The sequence below is a fragment of the Ranitomeya imitator genome, chromosome 2, assembly GCF_032444005.1.
Source record: "Ranitomeya imitator isolate aRanImi1 chromosome 2, aRanImi1.pri, whole genome shotgun sequence".
NCBI lineage: Eukaryota > Metazoa > Chordata > Amphibia > Anura > Dendrobatidae > Ranitomeya > Ranitomeya imitator.
This window is the reverse complement of record NC_091283.1, coordinates 64856011-64870987: the sequence shown is the minus strand read 5'-3', so window position 1 is coordinate 64870987 and position 14977 is coordinate 64856011. Positions and strand designations below refer to the sequence as shown.

At 47.3% G+C, this 14977-nt stretch overlaps 1 protein-coding gene across 3 annotated transcripts in view; it reads right to left on the bottom strand.

Moving 5' to 3' along the window:
* LOC138661914 (fibronectin type-III domain-containing protein 3A-like) overlaps positions 1-14977 on the bottom strand; it is a 102535-nt gene that overhangs the window by 18781 nt on the left and 68777 nt on the right. For 2 of the 3 annotated variants that reach the window (XM_069746891.1, XM_069746894.1), the window contains exons 3-7: positions 13904-13994; positions 13336-13412; positions 6936-7167; positions 6276-6554; positions 1607-1665 (exon numbers count right to left, since the gene is read on the bottom strand). In XM_069746891.1, coding sequence (XP_069602992.1) covers positions 1607-1665; positions 6276-6554; positions 6936-7167; positions 13336-13412; positions 13904-13994 — 738 coding nt within the window. The remainder of the gene's footprint in view (positions 1-1606; positions 1666-6275; positions 6555-6935; positions 7168-13335; positions 13413-13903; positions 13995-14977) is intronic. The other variant, XM_069746892.1, reaches the window with a different exon arrangement.

Here is a 14977-nt window from a genome sequence, read left to right as displayed (position 1 = left end):
TGCCCTCCATACTATGGATCAGTGGAGGTCCCAGTGGTCAGGGTAGCCCAGGGCTCCAAACTCTGGATCAGTGGAGGTCCCAGTGGTCAGGGTAACCCAGAGCTCCAAACTCTGGATCAGTGGAGGTCCCAGTGGTCAGGGTACCCCTGCCCTCCATACTATGGATCAGTGGAGGTCCCAGCGGTCAGGGTACCCCTGCCCTCCAAACTCTGGATCAGTGGAGGTCCCAGTGGTCAGGGTACCCCTGCCCTCCATACTATGGATCAGTGGAGGTCCCAGCGGTCAGGGTACCCCTGCCCTCCACACTCTGGATCAGTGGAGGTCCCAGTGGTCAGGGTACCACTGCCCTCCATACTATGGATCAGTGGAGGTCCCAGTGGTCAGGGTAGCCCAGGGCTCCAAACTCTGGATCAGTGGAGGTCCCAGTGGTCAGGGTAACCCAGAGCTCCAAACTCTGGATCAGTGGAGGTCCCAGTGGTCAGGGTACCCCTGCCCTCCATACTATGGATCAGTGGAGGTCCCAGTGGTCAGGGTACCCCTGCCCTCCATACTATGGATCAGTGGAGGTCCCAGCGGTCAGGGTACCCCTGCCCTCCAAACTCTGGATCAGTGGAGGTCCCAGTGGTCAGGGTACCCCTGCCCTCCATACTATGGATCAGTGGAGGTCCCAGCGGTCAGGGTACCCCTGCCCTCCAAACTCTGGATCAGTGGAGGTCCCAGTGGTCAGGGTACCACTGCCCTCCATACTCTGGATCAGTGGAGGTCCCAGTGGTCAGGGTACCCCTGCCCTCCATACTCTGGATCAGTGGAGGTCCCAGTGGTCAGGGTAGCCCAGGGCTCCATACTCTGGATAGGTGGAGGTCCAAGCAGCCAGCACCTAGGAACCAATTCACCTATCCTGTTGCTTTGATGGGACAACCTTTTAATTATGCTCACCTGTACTATCCCTAATTGTTTACGCCAATATCACTTCCATATTGAGAGGCGAATGGTCGGGTGGTGTCACATCTACCAATAACTTCTATTAAAATGGACAGGTGCATGATACCGACTGATCACGGACGTGTTCCTTGATGTAGACATCACCTTCCCTGCTCACCTTTATACTGGGAAGTGAGACAAACGGGACTAACTTATGTAAGCAAGAAAACGTAAGACACTGAAAAAAATATTTGTATTTCCAAAAGTGTCTGTATCAACAGTTCTGATTAGAGATGGTGAAACTTGCCAGTTTCGGACAGTAATCTGTGGACCCTAGACAGGAGCCCAGCAAATCACTTACTACCTGGCGCATGTCACATGTGCATCACGCTACCACGATGACCGGGCACCACGATGATGGCTAATCAAGAGGAGTGCGGGATGTCAACCTCCAGCTCTGGTCGCATGTCACGGCCAACACGCCATACATTGCTCCCGTGATCCCACTTGGCTGATTGAGCTCCCGAATGTGCAGGATGTCATCCTTGATGTGTCTTACAAGGGGGGAATTTATCTAGTACGTCTACTAAGCTTGTGCTCTTCAATCATATGCTCAGAGTCCTGGCACACAAAGTCAATAGGCTGGCAGGAAAACCGCCATTCTCGTAGATCAGAATGTACTTACGACTGGTTTCGCCATGCTGGGGCTTAAATGTTGTAGCTTTTTCGGTTCTGCTTCTCCATCTAATACAAAGACATAGAATGCAAAATATGTTATACGTCCTCTGCACACACAGTAGGCCCACCGGCCACAAAACGTTTTCTGGGTTTATTTTTATCTAAAGCTTTTAAGAAACCGCCGACTAGTATTGATTTCACAGTCAGGGGACGGGCGAGAGGCACAGGTGCTATTCTCTAATCTGTTGGGGACTAGTATTTGCATATGAAGACAATGCACTTTACCACCATCTGAGCACAGGAATGATGCAAGCACCAAGCATTGCACCACACAAGGCATTATTCATCTGGAAAATCCTATCCCACACTTCCGGCCCGGCCGCGGCCATGCTGGGGCCAGCGTCTCCGGCTGCATATCCTGGATTAGTGTTGCCAAGAGTTGTGCATTTCCAAAGAAGTGAAGTAAAAGTTCATTGATGGCACAAATAAGTGCAAAGGGATGTGTATATGTGAGAAGGGGCAAGAATTGGGAAAACAAGGTAAGAGCACAATATGGCTGCCATATAAAAGTCCTATAGAAGTTCTTAAAGGGCTTGCCCTACTTTGTAAACGCCTGTCCATATAATGGGGCCCCTACCTATAGTCACGTGAGCTGCACACATCACAAGGGATCTTCAGATTAAATGGTCTCTAATAAACGAAACAATGGCGAACGGAAAAAGAAAAATTGTGATATAATAAAGGAGATTTTCAATTCCGAAGACTGGGACGTTGTTCCAGAAAGGAGCAGTGATGGTTCTCGGTCATTAGCAACAGATGTAAGAAAAGAACGTGATTACTAAAAAATTTGTTTTCCAGGAACTTTATAGGTAACGTGTCATTAGAAAATTACCTATCGTTTATATCAGGTTTTTATACTGAACGTCTTTTTTATAGCTGTTTTTTTCATATCTCAATCTATATTTTAAATAAATAAAAAAAAAAAAAACCAAATATTAGGCTTCACTTACTCCTGAGCATACTGATATAATCAGCAATCGACTTAGGCCACATTCACACGTTCCTTTTTTATACTGCGGGTTTTCCCGCAGCGGATTTGATAAATCTGCAGGGCAAACCCGCTGCGGTTATCCCTGCAGATTTATCGCGGTTTGTCCTGCGGGTTCCGCTGCGGGATTTACCCCTACTATTGATGCTGCATGTGCAGCAATATGCAGCATCAATAGTAATGTTAAAAATAATAAAATAATGATATACTCACCCTCTGACGTCCCGATCTCCTGGGCGCTGCAGGCGGCGGTCCGGTTCCAAAGATGCTGTGCGACAAGGACCTTCGGTGACGTCACAGTCATGTGACCGCGACATCACTGCAGGTCCTGGTCGCATAGCAACTCTGAGACCGGACGGCCGCGTGCAGCACTGAGACTTCAGAGGTGAGTATAACATGATTTTTTATTTTAATTCTTTTTTTTTTTTAATACAAATATGGTTCCCGGGGCCTGGAGGAGAGTCTCCTCTCCTCCACCCCATGTATAACCCGCACATTATCCGCTTACTTCCCGCATGGTGGGCACAGCCCCATGCGGGAAGTAAGCGGATCAATGCATTCCTATGGGTGCAGAATCGCTGCGATTCTGCACAAAGAAGTGACATGGTCCTTCTTTTTTTCCGCAGCAATTCTGCGCGGTTTTTTTCGGGTTTTTCCGCATCATGTGCACTGCGGTTCCTGTTTTCCATAGGGTAACATTGTACTGTACCCTGCATGGAAAACAGCTGCGGACCCGCAGCGGCAAAATCGCCGCGGTTCCGCAGTAAAAACCGCATAGTGTGAACATGGCCTTATTCAGATCCTGTCTGCATAGAAGCATATCACTGTGTAGAGAAGGGGGAGGTGAGCTGTGACATCATCTATTGTGAATGGTGGATCCTGTGTTATCTACTGTATATAGAGGTGTTATCAGTCATTGTACAGGTGGAGGAGGTGAGCTGTGACATCTATTGTGAATGGTGGATCCTGTGTTATCTACTGTACATAGAGGTGTTATCAGTCACTGTACAGGAGGAAGAGGTGAGCTGTGACATCTATTGTGAATAGTGGATCTTGTGTTATCTACTGTATATAAGTCATTGTACAAGGGGCAGTGAGCGGTGACCATCTATTGTGCATGGTGGGAGCAGTGCTTTCTACTGTATATAAAGGTGTCATTGTACAGGAGTACAATGTGTTATCTACTGTATATAGAGGTGTTATCACTCATTGTACCGGAGGAGGAGGAGGTGAGCAGTGACATCTATTGTGAATCCTGTTTAATTTACTGTATATAGAGGTGTTATCAGCCACTGTACAGGAGGAGGAGGAGGAAGTGAGCTGTGACATTTATTGTGAATCCTGTTTAATTTACTGTATATAGAGGTGTTATCAGCCACTGTACAGGAGGAGGAGGTGAGCTGTGACATCACCTATTGTGAATGGTGGATCCTGTGTTATCTACTGCATATAGTGGTGTTATCAGTCACTGTACAGGAGGAGAAGGTGAGCTGTGACATCACCTATTGTGAATGGTAGATCCTGTGTTATCTACTGCATATAGTGTTGTTATCAGTCACTGTACAGGAGGAGAAGGTGCGCTGTGACATCACCTATTGTGAACGGTGGATCCTGTGTAATCTACTGCATATAGTGGTGTTATCAGTCACTGTACATGAGGAGAAGGTGTGCCGTGACTTCACCTGTTGGGAAAGGTGGATCCTGTTTTGATATAGTGTATATAGAGTTGTTACTGTGTTCACAAAGGACGGACATTTTTTGCTAAAATGCTCAACACAATTCTATATTGAATTTACATGTGGATTTTGCTGCAGATTGACCCAGAACGTCACCCTTTGACATAAAAGTGATGAATTCCAGCGAAAAATCCGCAATAAAGCCTCAATGGGACAAGCGTTCTCACACTCCAGAATGGAAAGAGCTGAAAACTGTGCTGGAGAATTTCTCGTTTCTCATTGCAGATATTAACTGTGCAAATGTAATCGATAGCAATTCCGTCTTACGTGGATTTATCCAAGCTACACACACTGCTACTTCATTCTGCTACCATCTGGGGGTCCTAGGGGCCAGACCCAAAGATGGCTTAACGGAAAACCCTGGAAAAATAAATCTTTTAACAGATGCTACAAATGGAGGGCAGCTTCCATTTACTGGTAGCGGTTTTATAGGAGTGTCAATGTTCTTTACATACTGAGCAGATGTCATGCCCCGAATTCCTAATATACACTGTGCAAGGACCTGGATCCCAAGGGCGGCCTCAGCTGCAGGGGTGGTGTTTACATCCACATGGACGGGATGCAGACCGAGAACATATCCTGGATCGGAGGATGATGGATTTACATCTGAGTCTCACATCTGCTTGTAATTTAATCAAAGAAAGTGACCATTCCAAAACATTTCTAATCTGCAGGCAACCAAAAATAATCTCTTCCCACATAATTCTTACATCCATTCTCTCACCAGCAAAATCATGGGGGAGCAGAGTAAGAAATGGAGGCAGCCGCAGCAGGGGATGTTTCAATGGTGATAATTGAAATAAAGTTGACCAACACCTTAGAGAACTATTGGATGAACACACATTTGGCCAACAGCTATTCATGTAGAAAAAAAGATAATAAGCCAGAGTCAGACATTTCTGGCACTAGCTTATTTTCAGAGAGAACAAGAAAGGATTGGGCATACTGAATTCCATATGCTTGATTTTTTTTTTCACCATCCCAACATCTGTCTGTCGTGACACCACCATACGCATTAGATGATCCCAATCCGACAATGTTCATTTCATGTGTATGGCCACTTTTACAGCCTTAAAGAGATTGTCTGGAACACCCTTTTTCCAAAGAGAGCACCCGAGCCTTAGGGCTGTGTGTGGTATTACAGCTACAGCTTTGCACCATCACCTTCAAGGTTACTGAGCTGCAATATTAGACACGACCTGTAGATAAAGTTAACGAGGTTTTTGGTACCCCTTTAAAAGGGACAGTCACCTTTACACTTTAAGGGGGATATTACCACTGCTCACAGATGGATATTTTATCGGATAGTGTTTGTAAAAACGAACACTTTTGCAATTTACCGCTTAGTAAAATTTGCGGCCGTTTGTGAGATATTAACATTTTTATTTTTGGCGAGTTGTCAAGGAGACCGACCACCGGTGCTCTTTGCTTACAAGCTCTTTGCTTACAAAGTCTTTGCTGGTAAGCAAAGAGCTGAAACCGGCCTGAATTAGGAGGCAAAAGTGCGATTCACAGATTGTGGTCACCTTCAAAATCAATGCTTACAAGCTCAATAGAAAAGAGCACTGCAATGTTTTATCTAGCAGTGGTGGTCGGTCTCCAAGGAGACGAACTGTAAACAGAAGAAAAGGATGAATATCTTGAGAACGGAGGAAAATTTTAAGAAGCGATAAACAGCAAAATTGCTTGTATTTACAAGTACTATCTATGAACATAAGAATAATCCTTTAAACTTGATCCCATGATAAAGGGAAATCAACACCAAAGAAAGGCAATCCCATGAAAGCGCCAAATCGTTCATGGCGGTCTATACAATATATGCTTCAGGTGTCAATCGGCTAGCCCCCTCTATATACAGATGATGCAGAGGACACATGCCGAGCACCACGTACCTCCCGACTCATTCTCCGCAGGTGGACTGCCTCGTATTCGGGTTGCTTGCTTCAGTTTAATAGGCCCCCCTGCCAGGTGCTGACCTTTGGTGTATCCGTTTTGCATGTGTGAATTGGCAGCAATGTGCGCTTTGTGAGGGGAGGAGGGTGGGCTGTGCAGTTTGTTGTTGTTGTGGGCGCTAATCTGACGGTCTTTTAATTTTTTCCGAAGTTGCTCTTGCACTTTCATGCTCCTCTCGTCTCTCTGGGGGAAGTTCATCCTCCCGTGCGACCGTAGATCTAAAGTGGGAAAGAAGATGGACAATCAATAACGCAAGCAAAAAAAAAAAATAAAATAAAAATAAAAAAAAAGTACACATAAATAACAACCCTACATTAAAAAAAAAATAATAATAATAATTTGAAGATTACTCTACAGTGCGTACAGTGTGTCCTCTGCTGCTACCAGCGTCTACTACTGCTGACATCACATTGACGGCGCTGAAGCCAATCAGAAAACCCCTTCAAGTCATGCAGTGTATTCACACTTAGAGGGAGGTTCAGATATAAGGGGCTGCCGGAGTGCAAGTACAGATGCTCTGTAATGTCGGTTTTATCAGTCACATTGTGGATGGGAGCATGCAACAAAACCAGAGAGAAGAATCCTGTAAAATGACTAACCTTGTTCCTGGAAAATATGTGGTGGGGGCGGAGGATGCTGGTGTATGAACTGGGGCGGCAGCTCTCCTGTGCCAGGCACTGGTGGGTACACGTGATGGGGAGGATGAGGGAGCAGAGCCGGGTGATGGTGCATGAAATGGGTGACGTGAGGTGGCGGTGCGTGCATTGATGGATGGAACTCTGTCGAATGTGGCAAGACCAGCACTTTGCGCACTCCATTCTCTTCCACAACCTGGAACAATAGAGACATAGGATCAGCTCTCCAGCAATCACAATCATCTGACACTTTTACAGTATTCTGCACTGTAGTATTCTTAAAGGGGACCTGTCACCAAGTCTAAAGTGGCCAGTTTTTGCTTTTATAGTATTCCTGCTGCTCCCCTGAGTAATCATATTTTTGTCTTCTTTATATCCTCCATGCTGTTCCAGGGATATGTTCCTTTTTTACTTTATGCACATTTTTAAGGGATTTACAAGGAGGCGTGGCTCAAATGATTCCTCGGGGGCGTGTCTTTATATTAGGTAAACAACATAAAAGTTAGCAGTAAATAAAAAGGCTCGCATCTCAAACCGTATGACAAATATTAAAGACAAAAACTGGGAAACTCAGGGGAACAGATCGAATAAAGTAAGAGTAAACTGGGCGCTTTTGACCTGGTAACAGGTCATCTTTAAAGGGGCTGCCCGGTCAAAACCGATAAGTCTACAGTCACTCTGCAGGGATTCACTGGTTTTAGCCCCGGGATGAAGGGTATGTATGAGTTATGCAAACCCCCGACCATTGGGCTTGGGCCCCACAATAAGTCATGGATGGTGTCTGTAGGAGTTACGCATATCATATCCCTGGCCAGTGGGCACAGCCTCCCTCCATACACTTGTATGGAGCGAGTCCGTGCCTTCTAGTAGGACTCACCCACTGGCCGGCTAAGTCACTGGTCGGGGCACGGCGTCACTCCATAAAAGTGTATGGGGCGAGGCTGTGCCCACTGGCCAGGGATATGATATGTATAACTCATACAAACGCCATCAGGGACTTATTGTGGGGGTTGTAACTGTAGTAGGGTCCAAACAAGGAAACTTAAAAAAAAGGTGGGGTGATTGTCAGCTCACCCGTATAACCAAGACCAATGCAGGGGAAACTTGCAGTGCCACAAAAATTGGAAAATGGAGACAAATTCCAGCATCCAAATCTTCATAAAATTATTCTTTATTGTAGAGAAATATTTAAAAAGTCACAAGGTGATAAGCAACGGATTACAAGCATGCTCGTTTCATTCTGCTGTCTTTTGTCTACAGACATGACACACGTTTGCACTGAAAGCATCGGTCCGTGCACACATCCTTATCCTGGCGACTTCTATGTACTCGTTGCTCGGGTTTTCCAGATCACGCGCAGGTGGTCTCCGAGTATTAGTAACTGCTCGGAGATTTAGTTTTTGTTGACACCGCTGCATGATTTACAGCTACTAGCCAGCCTGAGTAAATGTGGGGGTTGCCTGGTTGCTAGGGAATCCCCACATGTACTCAGGCTGTCTATCAGCTGTTAATCATTCAGCTGCCGTGATGAAAACTGAATCTCGAGCACTTACAAATACTTGGAGACCACCCGAGCGTGATCTGGAGAACGAGTATACTCGCTCATCACTATCAGCTATCTAATGGCCACTGGATCAGGGTAGTGATCTTTTTGCTCATTTCTCGTGATTACATATCATCTGGGCCATGTAATGGAACAAATGAACATTTTAGGTACTTGCAGCATTAACATATTTTCCAGTCTGGTTTCCAACCGCTGAAAGGACGGGAAACACTTAAGACCCAACCACAAATTCTACCTAAGCACAATATAAAGAAAAATCTGTCAAAATGCACTGATATAAATGTAAGACAGCAGGCCTTAAAATTGTGGGGAAAACACGTTTTTTACCATTTAAAGGGCATGTATCGGTAATAGCGCAACTAGGTTGCTGGATGAGAGCCCTGCCTTTTACTGTCCAACATCTATGTTCGCTCTTTGATTAGTGGACCAGGCACCATGTCATTGATCAATAACGTGACCCACATGTGCGGTCAAGCCAGGCCGGCTAATCAACAGAACAGCCACAAATGCTGTCAGGTAGGAGGTGGTTCACAAGGCTTGTCCAGTGGTCACACATCGATGGTCCTGCAAACTGAAGTGCACCAGCTCTAATCAGCAATAATAAAAATAACTGAAAGAGTGTGTGTGCGCGCGCAAGAGAGTGTGTGCGCGCGCGCAAGAGAGTGTGTGCGCGCGCAAGAGTGTGCGCGTGCGCGCGCAAGAGTGTGCGCGTGCGCGCGCAAGAGTGTGCGCGCGCAAGAGAGTGCGCGCGCAAGAGAGTGCGCGCGCAAGAGAGTGCGCGCGCAAGAGAGTGCGCGCGCAAGAGAGTGCGCGCGCAAGAGAGTGCGCGCGCAAGAGAGTGCGCGCGCAAGAGAGTGCGCGCGCAAGAGAGTGCGCGCGCAAGAGAGTGCGCGCGCAAGAGAGTGCGCGCGCAAGAGAGTGCGCGCGCAAGAGAGTGCGCGCGCAAGAGAGTGCGCGCGCAAGAGAGTGCGCGCGCAAGAGAGTGCGCGCGCAAGAGAGTGCGCGCGCAAGAGAGTGCGCGCGCAAGAGAGTGCGCGCGCAAGAGAGTGCGCGCGCAAGAGAGTGCGCGCGCAAGAGAGTGCGCGCGCAGGAGTGTGCGCGCGCAGGAGTGTGCGCGCGCAAGAGAGTGTGTGCGCGCGCAAGAGTGTGCGCGTGCGCGCGCAAGAGTGTGCGCGTGCGCGCGCAAGAGTGTGCGCGCGCAAGAGAGTGCGCGCGCAAGCGAGTGCGCGCGCAAGAGAGTGCGCGCGCAAGAGAGTGCGCGCGCAAGAGAGTGCGCGCGCAAGAGAGTGCGCGCGCAAGAGAGTGCGCGCGCAAGAGAGTGCGCGCGCAAGAGAGTGCGCGCGCAAGAGAGTGCGCGCGCAAGAGAGTGCGCGCGCAAGAGAGTGCGCGCGCAAGAGAGTGCGCGCGCAAGAGAGTGCGCGCGCAAGAGAGTGCGCGCGCAAGAGAGTGCGCGCGCAGGAGAGTGCGCGCGCAGGAGTGTGCGCGCGCAGGAGTGTGCGCGCGCAGGAGTGTGCGCGCGCAGGAGTGTGCGCGCGCAAGAGAGTGTGCGCGCGCAAGAGAGTGTGCGCGCGCAAGAGAGTGCGCGCGCAAGAGAGTGCGCGCGCAAGAGAGTGCGCGCGCAAGAGTGTGCGCGCGCAAGAGAGTGTGCGCGCGCAAGAGAGTGTGTGCGCGCGCAAGAGAGTGTGTGCGCGCGCAAGAGAGTGTGTGCGCGCGCAAGAGAGTGTGTGCGCGCGCAAGAGAGTGTGTGCGCGCGCAAGAGAGTGTGTGCGCGCGCAAGAGTGTGCGCGTGCGCGCGCAAGAGTGTGCGCGCGCAAGCGCAAGAGTGTGCGCGCGCAAGAGTGTGCGCGCGCAAGAGAGTGCACGCGCAAGAGAGTGTACGCGCAAGAGTGTACGCGCAAGAGTGTACGCGCAAGAGTGTACGCGCAAGAGTGTACGCGCAAGAGTGTACGCGCAAGAGTGTACGCGCAAGAGTGTACGCGCAAGAGTGTACGCGCAAGAGTGTACGCGCAAGAGTGTACGCGCAAGAGAGTGTACGCGCAAGAGAGTGTACGCGCAAGAGAGTGTACGCGCAAGAGAGTGTACGCGCAAGAGAGTGTACGCGCAAGAGAGTGTACGCGCAAGAGAGTGTACGCGCAAGAGAGTGTACGCGCAAGAGAGTGTACGCGCAAGAGAGTGTACGCGCAAGAGAGTGTACGCGCAAGAGAGTGTACGCGCAAGAGAGTGTACGCGCAAGAGAGTGTACGCGCAAGAGAGTGTACGCGCAAGAGAGTGTACGCGCAAGAGAGTGTACGCGCAAGAGAGTACGCGCAAGACAGTAAGCGCAAGAGAGTGTACGCGCAAGAGTGTACGCGCAAGAGAGTGTACGCGCAAGAGAGTGTACGCGCAAGAGAGTGTACGCGCAAGACAGTGTACGCGCAAGACAGTGTACGCGCAAGAGAGTGTAAGCGCAAGAGAGTGTAAGCGCAAGAGAGTGTAAGCGCAAGAGAGTGTAAGCGCAAGAGAGTGTAAGCGCAAGAGAGTGTAAGCGCAAGAGAGTGTAAGCGCAAGAGTGTAAGCGCAAGAGTGTAAGCGCAAGAGTGTAAGCGCAAGAGTGTAAGCGCAAGAGAGTGTAAGCGAAAGAGAGTGTACGCGAAAGAGAGTGTACGCGAAAGAGAGTGTACGCGAAAGAGAGTGTACGCGAAAGAGAGTGTACGCGAAAGAGAGTGTACGCGAAAGAGAGTGTACGTGCAGGAGAGAGTGTACGCGAAAGAGAGAGTGCAGGAGAGAGCGTGCGGGAGAGAGTGTGAGAGAAAGTGTGAGTGTGTGAGACAGAGAGAGAAGAGGAAGTATGGCATGGTTGGCAGCACTACAATTGATAATGTGTATTGGGTTTTGCCAATAAAGCCAATGTGAATGTGAGATTGGAGCTACTAGGAGTGTTTGTGATGAGACCCCACTTCTGCTGTTCTACCCCTCCCCTCACACTGACTGACAGAGGTGAGAGCTGTCAATCACACTCAGGTTTGCTGTGCTCCAGCACGTCACCAATCTTGCACAAAAGAAAAAAACCTGCAAGAGAGTGTACGCGCAAGAGAGTGTACGCGCAAGAGAGTGTACGCGCAAGAGAGTGTACGCGCAAGAGAGTGTACGCGCAAGAGAGTGTACGCGCAAGAGAGTGTACGCGCAAGAGAGTACGCGCAAGACAGTAAGCGCAAGAGAGTGTACGCGCAAGAGAGTGTACGCGCAAGAGAGTGTACGCGCAAGAGAGTGTACGCGCAAGAGAGTGTACGCGCAAGACAGTAAGCGCAAGACAGTGTAAGCGCAAGACAGTGTAAGCGCAAGAGAGTGTAAGCGCAAGAGAGTGTAAGCGCAAGAGAGTGTAAGCGCAAGAGAGTGTAAGCGCAAGAGAGTGTAAGCGCAAGAGTGTAAGCGCAAGAGTGTAAGCGCAAGAGTGTAAGCGCAAGAGTGTAAGCGCAAGAGTGTAAGCGCAAGAGAGTGTAAGCGCAAGAGAGTGTAAGCGCAAGAGAGTGTACGCGAAAGAGAGTGTACGCGAAAGAGAGTGTACGTGCAGGAGAGAGTGTACGCGAAAGAGAGAGTGCAGGAGAGAGCGTGCGGGAGAAAGTGTGAGTGTGTGAGACAGAGAGAGAAGAGGAAGTATGGCATGGTTGGCAGCACTACAATTGATAATGTGTATTGGGTTTTGCCAATAAAGCCAATGTGAATGTGAGATTGGAGCTACTAGGAGTGTTTGTGATGAGACCCCACTTCTGCTGTTCTACTCCTCCCCTCACACTGACTGACAGAGGTGAGAGCTGTCAATCACACTCAGGTTTGCTGTGCTCCAGCACGTCACCAATCTTGCACAAAAGAAAAAAACCTGCAAACTAATTATTAGGTAACGAATACTTTGACAGCTAATACATCCACAATGGAGAGGCACAAAAAAAAGTTTTATTCTAATGGGCAGCAACTATTACACTGTTGGTGAAAGATCCTCTTTAAACAATTTGTCACTTTCTGATGACATTTTCTAGAAGAAAACTCTGATTCCTGCTTTCTCTTCATTTGGAAGATTGCTCAATTCCATTGCAGCATTTCCTACACAGGCCAAACAAGGACTTGATTTTGATGCCAAAAAATGTTTAAAGTTCCCATCAGGGGAGATAAAAGAAAAGGATCCATCCAATCAACGTGCAATACAAAGCTGCAAGAATGCAGACGAAAACTTTGTGGCCCTTACACAACTATCCCCACCCTAGTTGATCAAATACTAGGCAATGTTAAAGGGGTTCTCTCACCAATAACATTCATCACCTATCCACAGGATGGATGATACATGCACGAGTCGTGGGGACTGACCACGGGGACCCCCCACTGGTCACAAGTTTGGGGCTTATGTCTCCCATGAAAATGGAACTATTTGACCACAGCTTGTAAACATGTATAGACAAAGCACAGATGTAATCGTCAGCCAAAAAAGTGCAAAAAAAGTCGTAAAACGGGCGTTTCGATTGCAGTATTTTTACTGCCAAAAGAGCGGGTTTTGGCTGCAGATACAGAGTGTGAACATAGCTTTAGGCTAAGCCCAGATACAAACCTCCGTATCAAAAGAGTAAAATCTGCAGCTTTTCCGTACATGAATGAGCAAGTTGCAGAGGAAAACATCCACACCATCCTTTTTTTTTTCGTGCGCAATTAAATTACAATGACTGGTGTATGGTAAAACATTGAGCCTGGTAAATCTTTTCTCATCAAGCATAATAACCATCTCTGTCACCATAAGAATAAAATAATAACATAAAAATGAGGCGGGAATTATACCTGAGACACATAACCAGGCGGCACAAATATAGGAGGCATGGACCCATTTGGCGACATCATAGGAACGTGTGCTGGACCTATAAAAGAGAAGAAAAGCAAAAAGGGTTTTACAACAGAGTTAAAACTAGCCGTGGAGGCAATATAAACCATGTATTATAGAACTGTTCAATCAACTGGGGTATTACATCAGCAATACATCGCCCCAGTTTCCCAAAATAGTGATAGTTCTATGGAAATAAATCGGGGACTCAAATTTACTGCACATAAAAAAATGGAAAATCCCTTCACCTTCCTGACATAAAAATGACATTAACTATTTTTTTAATATAAAACCAGAGAGTTCGGCAAAGATAGTTTTATGTAGAAAACCATCGGTGGTTAAGTGACATCACTTTACATCTCAGTATCTGATAAAGGGCGGCAGTGCTGATAACTAGGCCTGCAGTTCTAGGAAGTTCTTATGTCTTAAGAGCTGTGGTCGGTCTATAGACGACGTTTCATTCATCTCAATGCACAAGAGAGGAAACCCCAAGAATGGAGAGCGTGAACGTTCCGTCACACTGCTTACCTGGGATACACTGAAAGTGTCCATCTTCTGTGCGGATGGTGAAGGTCTCCCCGGGGTTCACTTGCACCACAATTACCTGCAAATAAATAGGCTGTTTGGAAAAGTTCGAGTTTTTACCAGTGTCAAAAATATATGATTTTCATTACATTTATAAGATTGGAAAAACATGACAGCTTTCTTCCAAAAACAGCACGACAAAGTTCCATAGGTTGAATCTGGTAATGCCGCTCAGGTCAACTGAAGTCAATTGGGTTGAGGTGCAATACACAAAGCCTGTGGACAACTGGTTTAGGGAGACGCAGTCATGCTTTTTTTAATCCCTATACAACAGCTATAAAAGATTATCAAACCCTATAACTTTTTTTTTATACAAACAGCTGATAATGTTCTAAATCTAAGATAACCTTATCAAACCCTAGATGCTACAGTGCCAATCCTTTACTAGTCCTTTGCCGGCCTCCGTTCTTTCAGCAATGAAAGGTCAACAAGCCTTGTGACTCGTACAGCCAATTACTGGCCCCAACGGTGACCTTAGAGGTATTGACACCAGTCACATATTAACGGAGCCCAGTAAATAAACCAGCGGGAAATCGCAGAAATGTTAGTACCATGCAGCATTAAGTACCATTTTGTTTTTTTATTTCTTTGGCGGGATGTAGGAAAATAAAAAATATTGGGGTTGGGCAACCCTTTTAAACTTTCTGTCTAGATCAAGGCTGTCAAAGTCAAATACACAGAGGGTCAAAAACTAAAAACTTGGACAAAGTCGCGGGTCAGCCTTGCTATTTATTAAAAAATATGTCTACAATCGAGGACGTTATTCATGAACCTTTTCATATGGAAATAATATTAAAGTGGTTGTCTCACGAACAAAGCACATTTTAATTGATAGATCTTCACATAAAACAAACACAGCAACAAATGAGGCATAGTGGAATAATAAAATATGTCATGAAGGAGCAGCAAAAAATATATGGCCCAATGGCATACCGTAATTTAAATATGTAATTACAAAGAATAAAAATCCTTGAATTAACAAATACATATATGATGCCAACAAAAGTGCCCCCCCAA